The sequence below is a fragment of the Lotus japonicus genome, chromosome 5 (genome assembly GCF_012489685.1).
Source record: "Lotus japonicus ecotype B-129 chromosome 5, LjGifu_v1.2".
In the NCBI taxonomy this organism is placed as follows: domain Eukaryota; kingdom Viridiplantae; phylum Streptophyta; class Magnoliopsida; order Fabales; family Fabaceae; genus Lotus; species Lotus japonicus.
In genome coordinates, this window is record NC_080045.1 from 5,848,160 (window position 1) to 5,865,651 (window position 17,492).

The 17,492-nt window shown below is 33.6% G+C and overlaps 1 protein-coding gene across 2 annotated transcripts; it reads left to right on the plus strand.

Moving 5' to 3' along the window:
• Positions 1 to 3,047: 3,047 nt before the first annotated feature.
• Positions 3,048 to 5,147, plus strand: LOC130720328 (U-box domain-containing protein 30-like). Of its 2 annotated transcripts, none has more exons than XM_057570959.1 (2): positions 3,048 to 3,318; positions 3,502 to 5,147. In XM_057570959.1, exon 2 carries the CDS (start codon positions 3,506 to 3,508, stop codon positions 4,844 to 4,846), a length of 1,341 nt encoding a protein of 446 aa, XP_057426942.1. In that variant the 5' UTR covers positions 3,048 to 3,318; positions 3,502 to 3,505; the 3' UTR covers positions 4,847 to 5,147. The 2 variants fall into 2 exon arrangements, with proteins under 2 accessions (XP_057426942.1, XP_057426941.1); XM_057570958.1 differs by having other exon boundaries at positions 3,525 to 5,147.
• The last annotated feature ends 12,345 nt before the right edge of the window (positions 5,148 to 17,492 follow it).

The window sequence follows — 17,492 nt, forward strand, 5'->3', positions numbered from 1 at the left end:
TTGTATCCAAATTGAAGTCCGATTTGTGAATTGTTTTCTCTTGAATTCACAAAAGATCAAGGGGAAAATTCCTAGGGCTTGCTCTTGAGATGTTGGATTCAATTTGTCCATCTTGTTAATCATATTAGCCATGCTTGATTAATCTTCCTAGGTACTTGAGGTTTTTGGTGAATTCTTTTAACCTTATACTTTGAATGACTTTTGTACTCATGATTTCTAGTTTAATATATGGGTTCCTTGTGTTTTATCATTTTTTTTTGAAATGACCTTGTGTTTTATCATTGAATCCTAATGCATAAGGATAACTCTACAATTTTATATGCGATGAAAAGGTTGATAGGAAATAAGAATCAGTGATGAGTAGAACGTTGTATAAAACTCATTTCTTATATCGATATTACTATCTCAATGGCTCAATTTTTTTTTTTTATAATGTCTATGTCTCAATTTTTAATTCTCACTTACTGGTTCACTTTTATGTTGAGCCACCAAAAATATTAAGCCGTGGGTTCTTTGATTTTAGAGTTTTGACCACTTTTTTATGGAAAGAGAATGGTGGGCATGTCCTCGTGCAGCTGGTTGCTCTTTCCTTGCGGCCACTGATTAAGGTGCATGCTCTTTGCTCTTTTCATCAAGACCGGGTTCTTTTCATCTTTTGTGGTCCTTCACTCCTCTGATTTTGTGCAAGACCAGGAATTTTATCATATTATAGACCACACGAACGAACAAGTTGGGGAGAAGAATCCATTAATCATGCACTCCAGGGTATAACTTAACCATAATCACCAACATTGAGACCCTAATATATTATACTTACCAGTACCACGAAGGCATTAGGATCTTCACAAAACTTAAACGAAATTAAAAGAAATTAATTATATAAAGATTTTCAAGATCCCTCTTTTAACTGTCATTTTATCCCGCAAGACTATTTTTCTTTTTTTAATATTAGTGTTGATTTTTTGCTACACTTGGAAGATATTAATTATGAAATATATATTACTTTGTTTGTTGTTTATTTTGAAAAATACATTTTTTTCTACTGAAAACAAAAACCCTACATTAAATTTGGCTTTAATCCTAGAAAGTAGAAACAGATTGGGCTAGCATGTAATTAATCAAACCCACATCACCATGCTATATAAGCTGAATTGTCATTGGTATACGCAACATACATTAACAACTATAACGTGACGTTGATTTGAAACCGACGCTAATTAACATTTGCTTGTCCAATTAAAGGTTTTTGAGTTTTTCTTTCAATAAGGCATTTCGCGCCAGCTTCACCATGCCAATTAGGAAAAATTAGCGTTGACGCCATGGCCTAGGCAAAATTTCGACGGTAAAAACACCCTTTTTTATAGTGAGCGCATGACCTTTGATCGGCTTTGCTTGTGTGACGAAGTTGCGTTGACATGACTTAAGGTGTACCTACAAAAGATATTTTGACGCTCAAGTAGTGAGAGAGTAAAGAGAGAATCTCAAAGTCTAAGAAGAACTCAAATTTTTGCATAATGAGCAAAGTGTTATATAAATGGATGACTATACTTGTAATTATAAGCATGGAGTTCGCCATTGTTGTTTCTACAAGTCTCTAGAAACCTTTTGATAGTAAGGTTGCTTATGGACAATCTTGATTGATTGTTCTTAAATGGGTCATCGTGCGACCAATCGACTTTAATTAATTGGAACGAAACATTCTTTAACTGAGTTATCTTTTATGTCATATACTCTAATACTTACTTAGTTGCCGGTCATTTAGACCGATTAAGATGCTATGTTTTGGAACTTCTAGCGTTTTGGACCAGCCAAACAAGTTAAAATTACTTGTATGCAATTTATATAGTGAAAATTGATAAATAGATAAAGCAAAACTTTTTAACATTTGACCGTCAATGTTGTTGAAAAACTACATATTTGCATTGAATCAAAAAGATAAGTAAGAAAGAAAGATAATCTTTTAAATTTTCCCCTCCATATATTTATTTATTATCATTCAAATTATACAGTCAGAAAGCATACTGAAAGGAGTAATATTCAATTCAAATTCAAATAATAATTCCACATGTTGGACCAGTAATTGAAATTTGGGGCATCCATTCACCTTTTTTGAATTTTGACTATCTGTTCCCAGGTTGCGTCTTCAAGTTCAAGACTGTCCCTTATAGGGGCCACATGGCCCCACAGTTGATGGTCATAGATGGAGAGAATCAAACTTTTTTATCAGATAAAATTGATAGGACTGACTGTGTCACTGACTCTAAACCATGACTGCACGTGTGTTGCACGTACGGTTGCCTTTGAACGAGGGGCAAAAAAAGCTATAATACTTCACCCGTGGTCACTCACTGACTCACTGTGAAAAAATAGCATAAACAAACAAATAAAGCAAGTGTTACTCACTGTCCCAATGGTTAAAAAATTAGCTAAATAAAGTTATAATACAGTGATGGTTTATTTTAAAGGATACAGAGTATCATAGATTGAAGATATGAGATGATTCTAAAATTCAATTTTTTGTTACTAAATTTCTAACTTTCAAATTTTTAATGGCACGTTTAAAAATCAACTTATTTTCTTTAGTTCACTCCTAGAAATGATTTTTGATAATTAAATTATAATTTTCATGCATACGTATAAAAATTATATATTTAATAATTAAATATTTTTTAATTTTTGAACTAATGGTTCGGTTTCTATACTTTATCCTCTATTTATGGAGTCAAAGTCAAAAAAATAAAAGTGATTTTTGTTTCATTAAAAGTTGTTGCATTTAATATGGTTGGATTGAATGTTGTATTTTTTAATTTCTTTTCTAATGATACTGAAGTTACTAGTTAGTTTAGCGTCTATAAAAAAAAAAAACTAGTAAGTTAGACACTGTAAGACAAGAGTATCACTTCAAATAATCGAATTCCAAGAAATATATTTGTTAGAAGAAATATAAACCTATTTTTGAATCTTAGCGGAATTCAATGAGGATTTAAATTAAAATAATAAATAGTCCATCAAATATTTATACCCAACTATCCAAGATATAATCACAATCAAATTCACAAATGCAAGCTTTTTCTTCATGTGTGCTTCTTATCCCATTTTCACCCTTAGCCCTGTACCTTTCTCTCATGGTAAATTGAAAGTTGCATTACACAGTCCAGAACTGTTTTCTTAGACCTATTTTGTTCTTGTTGTGTTAATGATATCTCACTTTTCTTGGAGCTTCAAGATCAAGAATAACAAGAAGAACAAGCAAAGCTTTGTTGTTAGCCAAGAAAAATCAACACTCAATCATGCCATCCATGATGAAAAATAATCAAGGTAACACCACTTTTTGACCATAGAAAAAAGCAAGCACAGTTGAACAAAGAAAAGAAAAAGGTTTTTGTGACACCTTTCACAACAACCCCTTTTCTTCTCTCAACCTTCCTCCTCTCTGTTATCTTCCCCACAAGTTTCTTGTTCATTCTTCAACCAAAATTTGAAGCATTTTGTGATCTTTAGGCTTATGTATTTTCATCAAACAGTTGGTGGGCATGCAACTATGCCTCTGTATCAGGCATCAAAGGATAGAAAAGATGAGGGTTTGAAGATTGTTGATGTTCTGGGTCTTGAATCCACCATGAAAGGGGTTGAGATTTTGGATCTGAAGGTGATGATTGAGGAGATGGAATCAATTGATGTTCCATCTGTTTTCATCTGTCCAATCTCTCTTGAGCCAATGCAGGACCCTGTGACCCTTTGCACTGGCCAAACCTATGACAGATCCAACATCCTCAAATGGTTCTCACTTGGTCACAAAACTTGTCCCACAACAATGCAAGAGCTTTGGGATGATTCTGTCACACCCAACAAGACACTCACCCACTTGATCCTCACATGGTTCTCTCACAAGTACTTGGCCATGAAGAAGAAGCTTGAGGATGTTCAGGGAAGAGTCTTGGACCTCTTGGATATGCTCAAGAAGGTGAAGGGTCAAGCCAGGGTTAAAGCTCTTAAGGATCTGAGGCAACTTGTTGCAGCTAATGTGTTTGCTAGAAGGACTGTGTCAGAAAATGGTGGGCTTGCTTTGGTTTGTTCTTTGTTAGGTCCTTTCACTTCACATGCTGTAGGCTCTGAAGCAATTGGGATCATTGTGAATTTGGATTTGGTATCTGAGCTGAAGAGGAATTTGATGCATCCTGCAAAGGTTTCATTATTGGTGGATATCATGAATGAGGGAACCATTGAGACAAAGATGAACTGTGCTAAATTGATTGAGATGTTGTTGATTGAAGGGAGTGGGAATGGGAATGAAACAGAGATTGTCTCAAGCTTGAGTCTTTTGGTTGGGTTGTTGAGGTTAGTGAGGGATAAGAAACACCCAACTGGGGTCTTAACTGGTCTCATTTTACTCAAAGCTATATGTTCTTCCCATGAATCTGTTAGAAGCTCTGTGATAAGCATAGGGGCAGTTCCTCAATTGATTGAGCTTTTGCCTAGTTTGAACAAGGAGTGCTTAGAGGTAGCACTTTATATTCTAGAGGTTTTGTCAACTCTTCCAGAGGGAAGAATGGCCTTGAAAGAGTGTCCAAACATCATTCCTAATGTGGTGAAGTTGCTGATGAGAGTCTCAGAGAGGTGCACTCAATTTGCATTGTCAATATTGTGGGCTATCTACAAGCTTGCACCTGAAGAATGTGCCTCAAAGGCAGTGGAAGCTGGGTTAGCAGCTAAGTTGTTGTTAGTAATTCAGAGTGGTTGCAACCCAGTTTTGAAGCAAATGTCTTCTGAGTTCTTGAAAATGTGCAGTGTGAATTACTCTACTAGTATTTTGATTTCCAAGTGTATGCTCAGCACAATACAATGAAAAACAAGAGAAAATTATTTGTAGCTTCAGATACAGCCAGTTATATGTTCATAAAGTTTATGAAATTCAGACATTTCCCCTTGCATTTCAAAAACTGTAAATTGATGGTATATGATGTAACTTGTTAGTGATTTAAATCAGCATTCTGCCTGTCTTTGATTCCAGTTCTGCAACAGTTTTATCTATGTGATGTTGTAGGCCGTTGAGATTGAAGTTGTTGGAAAAGCTGAGTTGTGAGATTACACAAGATTTTTGATTGGTTCAGATCTTTCTCCCTAAATAGAACCAGAGTTATTTTCAATTTCAATTTTGTTTAAATTCAACTTCGAATTTCTGCAAACTACACTAGTGTTTAATGCTTTGAAGATTTTATATTTTTTCTATGTTATTCCTTGAAGATGATTGCTGTTGTAATATAACAGTCAAAGAAGCAAATATTGTTTTGACAAGTTGGATTTGGACCCCTCCCCACCCAAATTAATGTTCATCCCTCTTCAGATAAGTTAAAGTGTAAATCTTGGTCAGGGTCTCTTAATTGATAAGGTTGCAGGTTTGAGCCCTTACTAGTCATCTTGAGGTGAGATAAATGTAAGTTTTGTATAAGTGTTTGTCCGATAATTTTTTTCCACCTTTGACTAATGCACTATGAATAAACATAAAGTATAGTGATAGATTTATATATAAATAAGGCTTAATACATCAGAAGGCCCCTGAAATTGTAAAGGGAATCAGTTCCAGGACCTGGAAAATTTTCGCATCAAATTGGGTCCCTAAATTTTTTTTTTTAATTCAATTAAGGACAAAGTGTGTCTGATGCTGAAGTGGCTTCAATTTTAGCCTACTCAGCTTTTCCACGTGGCATTTGGAATTATTTTTTACCTGAAAATTTCTAAAACTTTATTTTTTAATACCAACTCATATATTGAAGCATAAATAAAAAATAAAAAAATTAATAAAATCTATTCTAAATAGAAACCTAATCTAATAATCACTAATGCAAGATCAAGCACCATCCTCGCACACCATGGTTCAGGTTCAAACGACCATGGGGGGTTGATTTGCTTTTGCTCTCCTGCAAACCTGTGCCTACTGATATGCTAAACTTGCTGCTTGTTATGCTGCTGCGTGAACCTGCACATCTTTTTATTTTGATTTGAATTTTGTCTATCTTTTCCCCTGTTTCATTTTCCCCTGTCTTTGTTTTTTATTTCTCTTGTAACTGGTACCTGTTTGAGCAGCACCTCTTGTTCGTTAATCAACTACTGGCCCTAAAGAATTGAAGAAATTTGACATATATAAGAATGTTATATGTACTTCAACCCATTTTGTGTTCAACTCCAGGAAAAGATAAAGGGGAAAACACATAGAACCTAAAGGACAAAGGAAACCAGATCTGAAAAAGAAACCAGATCAAGAAACAAAGAAAAAGAGAAACAAAAGAGACCAGATCTGAAAGAATCGGTCCAGATCGAGAAAATCAAAGAGACTAAAACCCACATGCAAACCACATCCAACATCCACAGAAGCTTCACGCAGTGGCTGCAGCGGTGTGTCGGATGGAGCGCCACCGCCTCTAAATCGGGGTTTTGGGACTCAAGGAGGTTGAGATTTTCTTTCTCTCTCTCAATCACTCCTTCTCCTTGCATCGCCTGGTGGTGGATTTGGGGATTTGGGGTTTTGGTTTCGGGTGGGGGTGGGGGTGGAGGTTTCAGTTGCAGGTGGGGGTGGGGATGGGGTTTCAGTTGCAGGTGGAGTTGGGGGTTGGGTGGAGTTTTGGTTTGGCCGTTTGGGGGTGGGGGTTGGAGGTTGAGGTTGAGGTTTGGGGATGGTGTTGGAGGTGGATGTTGAGGTTGCAGGTGGGGTGGATGTTGCTGGGTTTAGAAGATGAAGGTGTTGGGTGTTGAAGATGAGAATGATGAAGATGATGGTGTTGAAGATTAGATTTTTAAATTAGGTTTATTAGGTTGTTTAGTTTATGATTATTAGATTAGGTTTTTATTAAGTTTTTAAATTTTTTTTTTGATTATTTTGTTGACTTGGAATTAAAAATTATTTTTTTAATATTTTTTAATTAAAAAAAATTATAAAAGCCAGGTGTCACTGATGACTAGGACAAAATTGAGATTTGGCCTTAATTGAATTAAAAAAAAAATTTTAGGGACCCAATTTGATGCGAAAATTTTCCAGGCCCTGGAACTGATTCCCTTTACAATTTCAGGGGCCTTCTGATGTATTAAGCCTATAAATAATGGTTACAAAAATAACACACATTTAATACATAAATCTAATGATGCAAATTTTACTGGAAAGGTTGGAGCGGGGAGAGTCCAAATATGAAATTAAAAATTGGTGGGAGAGTCAAGATGCAATCCGGGGGTGGTACCATTTTAATTTTGTCTGAACAAAATAATTTAATATGAGGACAATTGAGTATTAAATAATGCAGATTAATAATTATTAAAATGTTTGTTGGGAAAAGGTGAGTGGTCAAGAAGAAAAGGATCTGGATCAGGTGCATTCAGGTTTGGTCAAGATCTGGATACAGTACGTCACTATTTATTGAACAGAGGAAGACACAATTTATGACATGGCCATTCATATTTCGAATTTGAAACTATTTTAATTTTTTCATGACAACTGGAGGGCCTCTCCCCCCTATATTCATGCCATATTCATACCCGTTAATACCGGTTTTAATAGACATTATCACTTATTTTAAGATAAAATTTAACTTAATTTATCTCATGAATTGATATAGATGTGCTTTCACATCAGCTTAATTAATATCTAAACACGCACTTACATTTCAAATCTTAGAGCATCTCCGATGAGAATTTGAAATGTTAAATACATACTTCCACAAATATTTATTACCATTGAAACATATTTTTAATCCTAACATGCCTAGTGTGGGTATGTGAGAGTAGATACTCAATTTAGTAATGAAAAATGTGTTTGCATTTATTATTGCTTAATGTAAAATGTTTAAATAAAACTTACAATTAATAAAATAATTTTTTTTATATAAATTTTTAAGAGTTGTTGGGTTGGAGTAAAAATTAATAAAATGATGTAGATGATGTGATACTATTGAGAATTATAAAAAGTAGTAAATACTTTAGTGAATATTATCGTTAAAGATGTTCTTAATCTCTCGTTGTCATTTATAAAATATAAGTCACTTTTCCTAAATGATGAATTTGCATTGTCAATATTGTGGTGAAGTTGCTGTTGAGAGTCTTAGAGAGGTGCACTCCGTTTGCATTGTCAATATTGTGGGCTATAAGCTTGCACCTGAAGAATGTGCCTCGAAGGCAGTGGAGCTTAATATAAATTATATGGTCTAAATACATATGATCATGCTTTCACCTTAACTAATTAGTATCCAAGCACATATACTTTGATACTTACACTTCTTCATCTGAAGTATTTTGAATTATTTTACTCCTATGAGAATTTCTCTTAATAAAATAGCATTCAAATGTTGTACTCACTCATCCTCCTAAAAAAATCACAATATCTTCTTTAATTAATAATTGTCAATTTTGTTTTTTGTGTTAAACTTTCATCCAACTTACCAACTTTTTATGATTCTGCCCCTGTCCATGATTGCTTGGTTATGTTGGGTTATTGGATTAACATGGATTCTTTGACAGGTATATCTACGGAGGTGGTGGACCCTATGATTCGGAAAAAGGATTCACATATTGTGTCTTCAGGAAATAAAATGGATTTGTGTAAAAGCTAATGAGTTGGACACTATATATAGGATTTAAGCTTTGGTTCACTAGAAATGTTAGAAAAATAAATGACACGAGTAGCGCACCCTTTGACTGGTTGAGACCGGTCTGACTGACTTTTTTTTTATAAGCAAGTGAAATATATTGAAGAGAAGTACAAGGAGTACTTCAACCCAATACAAGAAGAAAGAAAGGAAAGAATAGTACAATGTAGCAAGTTACATCAACATAGTAAAATAATGATCCCCACTAATAGAAGAACCCACCACCCACCCCCTCCTAGGAGAAAGGTTATAGAGATCAGACCTCATTAAAACCTTACCAGGAAAAACCCCCTTGGGAAAACCTAGTGAAGGAAAAAGAGTACTAGAAATCTATAACCAAGAGGAATTCTCCAAAGAGTACAAAACACAAGAAGCACAAAATCTAAAATTAGTGCAAATCCACTGCACGCACCAATCCCATCAGATTTGCAATAGACAAGGCCCAGCACCATGCCATGATCCCTTTAAGTATGCACAACACAGCCAACAATCCAAGAAATTCCTTCACAAATAGATGAGTAGCAATCCAACATCCTTCCTCGTAGCAACAATGAGAATTATGCAGGTCCCACCAACATGGAAAAATCATAAACAACAAGACCAGCAATGCTTTTCACACAAATTGCACATGACCCAACCGGAAGCAACTCACAGCAACATTCTAATGACAGAAAAAATCATGAAATTATAGGACTGCACAACATGCAATTGGCTCGCCCAACCAATCAGAAATTGTATGATGGAACCTTCTATGCTTAGCTTTTAACCAAAGCCGCGCTTTGTTTCTAGCTTGATCAAAAACCTGTTCTGGCGTCGAATGCTCTTGACGAAAAATAAGCCCATTCCTAGAAATCCAAATCTGTCAAATAACTGCCACCCAAATTACTGCGAGGCCTTTCTTCATTGAGCCTGAACCAACACCAATAAACTGCTGGAAATGATCTCTAGCAAGTGCAGGGGGAACAAAGAGCCAGCCCAACCACCTTAAGGTGAGTGCCCAAACACGCCAAGCAAATGGGCAAAATATGAAAAGATGATTTGTATTTTCCTCCTGTAACAAACACAAAGAGCACAGTGAGCTAGCCAATGGAATATTGCGAGCCATAAGATTTACCTTAGACTGAATACGATCAATGAAAACCCGCCAGCACATCGCTAATGCATTTGAAGGGGCCAAGGTCGACCATAGAGTCGTGAAATTTGTATCCATGTCTGATAGGTCAAAGTCCATAAGTTTTTCATAAGCAGAGCTTACAGAATAGATCCCACTGCCTTCATATTTCCAGCGCCATGAGTCTGATTTCCCTCTCACCAATGGAACAGTGGTGATCATCCTCATTAACTCATTTCTCTGAGATAAAAGATTACCCAAGATTTCTTCAGACCACTTTAAATCCCAGTGCCAATTATTTTCAGTCCACATGCCCATCTCAGCAACCCTGCATATTTGTTGTTCAGAAATAATAAATAAATTAGGAAAGAGTTCACTAAATAAGCCCCCACCATGCCAATCTTCCTGCCAGAATCGGGTATCATCACCTTCACCAATTCTCCTACAAATGCCTTCCTCAAACCAATGGCCAGCAGCTTCCCCCACACATGAATTATTCAAATCTTTCCACCAGACCGATGCCTTAGATAGCTCGCCATTGCCATATTTGGATTGTAAAATCTGACACCACAGCTGGTTCCTGTTATGAAGAAAACGCCATCTCCACTTTCCTAAAAGCGCAACATTAAAGAGCTCCAAATCTCCCACACCCAATCCGCCCACCACTTTTGGGGAGCAAACTTGGGTCCAACTAACCCAAGAGATCTTCCTCTCCTCCTCATCACCTCCCCACAAGAATCTCATCATAAGCTGTTTACATTTATGTAAAATCCCCTTAGGCATTTTAAAGAAAGAAATGTAATATAAAGGTAAAGCAGTAAGCACACTTTTAACCAAACATAATCTCCCACCAAACGACAATTGTTTCCCTTTCCAACTAGCAAGCCGCCTCCTCAATTTGTCCAACACTGGTTCCCAAGTAGATAGTCTTCTAGGATTAGCACCAACTGGCAAACCCAAATAGACAAAAGGAATGTCCATCCTCCTGCAATTAAGCAAAGCAGCAAAACGCTCCGTAACAGAAACATCAATTGCAACTCCAGCTAGCTTACTCTTATGAAAGTGGTCTGACTGACGTGACTTATATATGTGCAGAATAGTACTCATTAAATGATTAAAGGGTACATACCTTACTTAATTAAGGGGGTGTTTACATTCACAATTTGTCAAACTAGGAAATGTACCCTTCAATTAAGGTGTCATATGACCGATCTATGTTTATATATGCGCATAAGATTCATCAAGAGTTGCACATAGTTCAGTTATAGTAATGAAATATTGATCCTACGAGGATTCTAGCTACTAATTATCATCTATTGATCATCTAGACTATCATTTAATTAAGAAGGTTGTATTGATCTAAAAGTACCAAATCTAATAAGAAATTAATTACAAGTAATAAAGTGAAGATGAAGAAATAAAAAATAGCATTGAAGTATGTAGGTACAGAAATAAATAGGGAGAAACACATGAGCAATGCCTAACCATAGAAGAGGTAGAGATTTCTATTAGGAATCTCTATGACCTTTGGTTGTCATTGGCCCAAAGTCGTGATTCTGTACATCCCCCTCTACGGTCCAAGAATAACTATGTCATGTCACTATTCTCTTCAATTGTTGTCTTGATTATCATTGCCTAATAAATATCTATCTATAATCTATAATCTATAATCTCAATATAAATAAAAGGAGAAACCATTAGAAGGAAAGTTTGCCACGTGTCATTGGAGAAACCCACCCCGATCTTGCGCCACGTTAGCAGAATTGTTAAAAAAAATTCTAAATGAAATTCGAATTACTATTTTAGGCAAGTCCTAGAATTCAACACGTGGTGAAACAAGGATTGAGATGCAATATGTATTGAATCTGTTTTCAATTGGATTACAGCTGTATTTCATAAATAATTAAATAAATAAACTACTTTTCTATACCTATATCTAGATTATTATGGCCCACTTTCCCTCTAACCGCCCAAACAACCTATCAGTGTGCTTTGTTTCAAATTTAATTGGTTCAACATTTTTCTAAAAGAATCAGAATACCTCTTATCAAGAAATTTTTAAACTGGTTGACAATTCATTGCATATATAAAATTTATTGCATTTAACGTTAATTTGATTGACAATTTAGAAGTCATTAATTTTTTAAAGAATAAATATATTGCATTAAAGATTTAATTTATTGACAAGATTATATTTTTTTAGTATTTTGTTTTGATGGAAAATATTTTTTAGTATTAAAAAAGTATTAAAGATTATAAATCAATTCAAAAAGTATGTTTTAGTGTGGAATTTTTTTTTTGGAAAGATTTGTGGAAATTGATTTAAAAAAAAAATCGGTCTTCATCCAGGCTATATTTGAAAATAAAAAACAGCATGTGTTGCAATATATCCAGGCTGTATTTAAAAATAAAATAATAATAGCTTTTTAAAACTAGGTTTAGGTTATTATTGCCTAATTTATCTCCAACCGTCCATGGCAGCCAATCAAAATTTGTCATCATTCAGCTGCAGTGCAAACGTGTGTTTTTGGTTACTTATTCATGAATTTCAAGAAGGTGATACAGACTTTTTCTTCACCATGCGTGCCCTAGCCATGTGTTTGCCATGATATCTCCTATGAATCCTACTCTGTCTTTATGTATTGTTCAACCAGTTTCAAGCACGTTATTTTTACTTGATTCCTATAAATAGTGAAGCTTTGAAGGGCTTGATATTTAGCTCTCAACTTCATTCAATCTAATTCTAATCATCTGTTTAAAATCTTTCCTTCTATAGCTCATTAAAAGGAGCAATTACAAGTACGTCAAATTTGTTCATCAAAGAATATTTTCTTCATCATCCCTGTTATCTATTTTTTTTCTCTTAATTCAGTTTTTTTTCCTGTCTTCTCGAACATTTGTTTTCATCTATTTTTTGTTGATTAATTCTTATTTTTGGAGGGATGGCTGGCAGGATTTCTTGAAGACAAAGTTGGATGGGGAGATGAAGGTGGCGGAAGGGGACTTCTCTGGATTTGGCAACGGTGATTGGACATGGAGCCTGCAGAGGACATCAGTTCATAGTAAGGAGGATCTGGGTGGGTTTGTAATCTTGCTCTATTTTTCTTCTCTTTGCTTTCTGATCTAAGAGTATCATCTTCTGTACTTTGCATGCAACTTTGTAACTTTCCTTGGCGTACTATAAATAGAGATGAGTTGATGGAGTTGTTTTGCAACTGATCACTTCCCCCTCCAACTAATCCTAGCATATAAGGTAGAAAACAATGACCGTATCGGAGTAATAATTCTACTATGTGCTTCTCTACTATATAATTGCGAGGCTGTCTTCACCATTCTTATCGACACCTTTTAATCATGAATTTTTTTCACAGGGTGAGGCTTAACGATAAAGGGTAAGGCCGCAACGATTCGAGGCAATAACTGTGTGAGAGGGGACTTTGGGACGCTACACTATGCTGATAGGATGTATCCGTTTTTACTTGCTTCTGAAAGTATGTGTTCCTCTTTCTTTTCCTCATCTTATCTGATTCTAGCATCTTTTGAATTGAAATAAAGGATTTAGCTAGATAATGTTATTGATGGGTTGATGGGTGGTGGAGATGTGAAAAGTGGTTCTCTGTTATTTTATCCGTGTTTTAAATATATTTTGTTCGCTGGTGTTCCTTTTCTCTGCAACCCATTTTAGTTTGAACTTATTTCAGGTGACATTAGCTAAAGAGGAGGAAGTGATACATTCTTTGGGTTAGTAGGAAGTGATACATTCTTTGGGTCAGCGAATTGAAAAATAACATTAGGATTCACTTAACTGAATGGATTTTCTTTGAATGATTTTGGTTCTTTATTCAGCAAGATTATGGGTATTAGGGATAATGCAGAATGGTTAGTGGAAGTTATATAGAGAAGCAAGAGGATTGAATAATTATAGTTCTTGATTCAGTAAGACAATAATTTAGGAACATTAATTTGGAACATAAGCACGAAGCTGAAAGCAAATGTATTTTGCTATTTGAATTTTAACATAAGAATTTATGTGCCATGGTTTGCTGAAGTAAATTTATTTTCTTCTGTTGCTATCAGGGACCATGGAAAAGTCCAAGTGCAGGAGTTAGGGGTTTCCTTTATTGTTCACTGTTTTTTGTCTAATCAAGTTTTAATGTGAGTGGCAAATGAAAGTATGTATTGTTTATAATGGAATTGGGTGATACTGATAAACAATCAGCATTTCAAGCAGGTCCATTTTATTTTAAATAAAGATCTTCAAAGAACCATTGAACTTTATTAATGGAAAATGATTTGATTTATTGATGGCTTCCTTTCCTGATGATAAGGATGGAGCACTATTGAACTTATTTAATGAGTGTTTTATTTAGGTAAATTATTGGCAGTGTTTACTAATGGTAACGATGGAGCACTGCTGAGTTTATCTAAGTTGGATTTATTGATTGCAAAATTATGTTTTTTGTGCTTGGATCAGTTAGTTTCCTTTGACAGTTATGCTTTTTGGTTGCAGTGAAATTTTGTGCAGTCAAGTGAAAGAAACCTGAAAATTATGTTTTTATTTGTCCTAACAGTGGCAGGAAGGGGCTCACTTAATCATCTTCTGTATTTTTTCAAGATTCTGATATTTTGTTCTTGCAATTTCAGATGTGGCTGGAAGTCATATAACACATTGAATAGCAGAGGTTACCAACCTATAGAAGAGAAAAAATGTTGAGATTTAAACAAGGGAATGTCATTTGCAACATGGTTTCAGTAAACAGGGCAAGGTATGAAGAGCTTTGGAAGACGGCAACATGCCATATGATATGATGTATGACAATTTTCGTGGTTAAGTAGACAGGCTCTGATGTTTGAGAATACAATTGTCATAGGAAGATGCGTCATTAAACACCATTGCACAATCCATTGGTTTTATGGCTTTATGGTCATCCCTGGCCTTGAAGGAGCTTCTGGCTTGCAGTTATTATTGGATGTAAAAGACAGCTGAAGTCCTTAAATTATTTTTTCAGTAGTATCAATTAATATAATATTTTTTTATTGTGAAGACTTAATCTTTAATAGATGATTTAATAATAAAAATTTATAAAAAGGTAGGTTTTATGCACAACTAAAATACTAGGTATAGGTCCCTGAATGATATATGAACTAATGCTGGATGATTAACACATTTGAAGGACCGTCAAAAAAATAAAAACACATTAGAAGGAAAATCGAGATTTAAAATTAAAAAAATAAAGGCTCCACTAATACATGTCTCGATTATGTTAGAACTTTGAATATTTTCTAGACTGTTAGATCAAGTGAGATATATTTTCATGAGCAACCAATTTTTTTGAAAACATTCAAGGGACAGTTATAGGTTTTGGATAACAAAAATTTCGTTGAAATCTCATAACTTAATTTTCTTAAAAAAAATTCGATAATTTTACCATTTGTTTTTTAAGGCCCTCTTCATATCTATACAGTACTACAACGAGAAGATAATAACAATCCAAAAAATTAGTAAAATATATATATGCATATTTATACATTCACTTATATGTCTTCGAATAATAGCTCAAGTGGTAAGAGTTAGGAAACATATGAGTTGGGTGGGAGAGGTCCAGGATAAATCATTGGATGGTGCAATTTATATTTCAGATGTACTAAAAAATACATTCACTTATATTTAAATTACTAGGTAATTTCTAATATAAATTTGGTAATTAAGTCAAAATTGTTTAAATAATTTTAGAAATAAATACATAATTTTTTTTTGATATTATATTTATATATAATCCTCAAAATATTCAAACAATTACTAGAATGTTCTTATAATTTACTTGTGAGTTGACTCAGAATGATAACTCAAGCAATAAGAACTTAGGAACATATGAGTTGAGTGAGGGAAGTCCAGAGATCAATTCCTGAGGGTGTAATGTATCTTTCTAATATACCAAAAAATTATCCATGGGTATTTTTTTTATATATAAGCATGATAATTTGATAGAAAAAATATTTTCACGTGGTGTAATATTAAAAGCACCCATAAAGAACATTTTTCATGAAAAAAATCATGTTGAACGTTTTTTCATAATTTTAGAAATAATCATTTTAAGATTAAATATATAAAAAGAAATTAAAACGTGACAGTTAAAATATTTTGTTCAGGGAAAAAGCTACCATTATGAGTGATATTTTACTATAAAAATACTTTTATAGAAAAAATACTTTGACGGTGAGTAATGTGTATTAAAATCTCCCACATCGGAAGAACATTTTTCATAATTTTAATTACTATTTCGTAATTTTAAAAATAATGAATAAATTTCTTAAAATATAATTTCGGTAATTTAGTCAAATTATTTAAATAATTTTGAAAGTATATATATATATATATATATAAAGTTTAATATGTTTTGGTATGAGGATTAAAATATATTATTGGCATAAATATGTTTTTATCCTTTAAATTAGGGTTCTTTGGTTTAGGTCCCTCTAATTATTATTTTTTTTTGAAAAAAACCCATAAATAAAAAATAATATTGAGGTTTCAGCCCCTCCTGCCTTCACCTTCCATCCTTTAGAGATTAGATGGATCTAAACCAAAAGAACCATGATTTTAGAGGGGCCAAAACCAAAGCATATGATTTTAAAGAAACCTAAAACTATGAAAAATTGGTTTTAGGTCCTCTAAGATCACAATTCGTTGTTTTTAATTTTAGGTCCCTCTAAAATAATGTCACGTCAGCTTCCGTTTAGTGATTCAGCACTCAATGGATTGAAGGTAACGAAAGGGACCAAAAGTTCAGTATTATTTTCTAAATAGGGGTGTTTTTCTAAAAATATATTTTTGAGGGGCTTAAGCCAAAGACCCCAAATTTTTAGGGATAGAAAACATATTTTAGCATATATTATTTGTCCTCAGATGATAGCTCAAGTGGAAGAGATGATAGACATATGCGCTGGGGATGAGAAGGTTTAGGGATTGATCTGAAGGGTATAATTTAAATTTTTGTTATACCAAAAGAATTATATATATATATATATATATATATATATATTATTTATTACCATTTAAATTACAAGGTAAAATGCTTTTGCGGGTAATTTGTGGGTAATTTGTAAGAACACTTTAGTATGTTTTTTTTTTACTATTTTGAGGATTCTATATATATAGGAAAAATACTTACACAAGGAGTAATATGTTTTGAAAGATTCTACGGGAGGAACATTTTACCTGAAAAACGTTCATGTTTAAACTAATATAGTTTTTAAACATTTTAAGTAGTCTTTTTCATAAATTTTAATAGGAAATATATATAAAAAGGAATAAATGTATGATAGTAAAGATGTGTAGTATGGGAAAAAGGCGACTACGGTGAGTGACATTTGCATGAAAATATTTTCATATTTAAACTAGGAAAAAATATTTGAGAATATAATATGAGTACTTTTTTGAAAACTTTTAGGAATGAAAATATATAAAAGCATAATATTATAATATATGGTACAATGATTAGAAGATATATATTTTTTACATTTATTTGTGTTTAAATTTTAGGGTATAAAGTTTTTAGGTGGAAAATATTTTACATGAAAATATTTTCATGTTTAAAATATGAATAATATAATTTTAATAATTTTTCAAACTTTTTCAATAATTTGTGGGGCGAATGTAAATAAAAGTATGATAATATAATAAATAATGAAGAGATGATTCTTCAGGATTTAGGTAATAAAGGTTACGTTCAAAAAAAACTAATAAAGGT

Coding starts and splice junctions, on each gene's coding strand:
- LOC130720328 (XM_057570958.1), top strand. CDS start 3,291: ATGCCATCCATGATGAAAAATAATCAAG. Junction 3,319..3,524: donor CATGATGAAAAATAATCAAG/GTAACACCACTT, acceptor TTCATCAAACAG/TTGGTGGGCATGCAACTATG.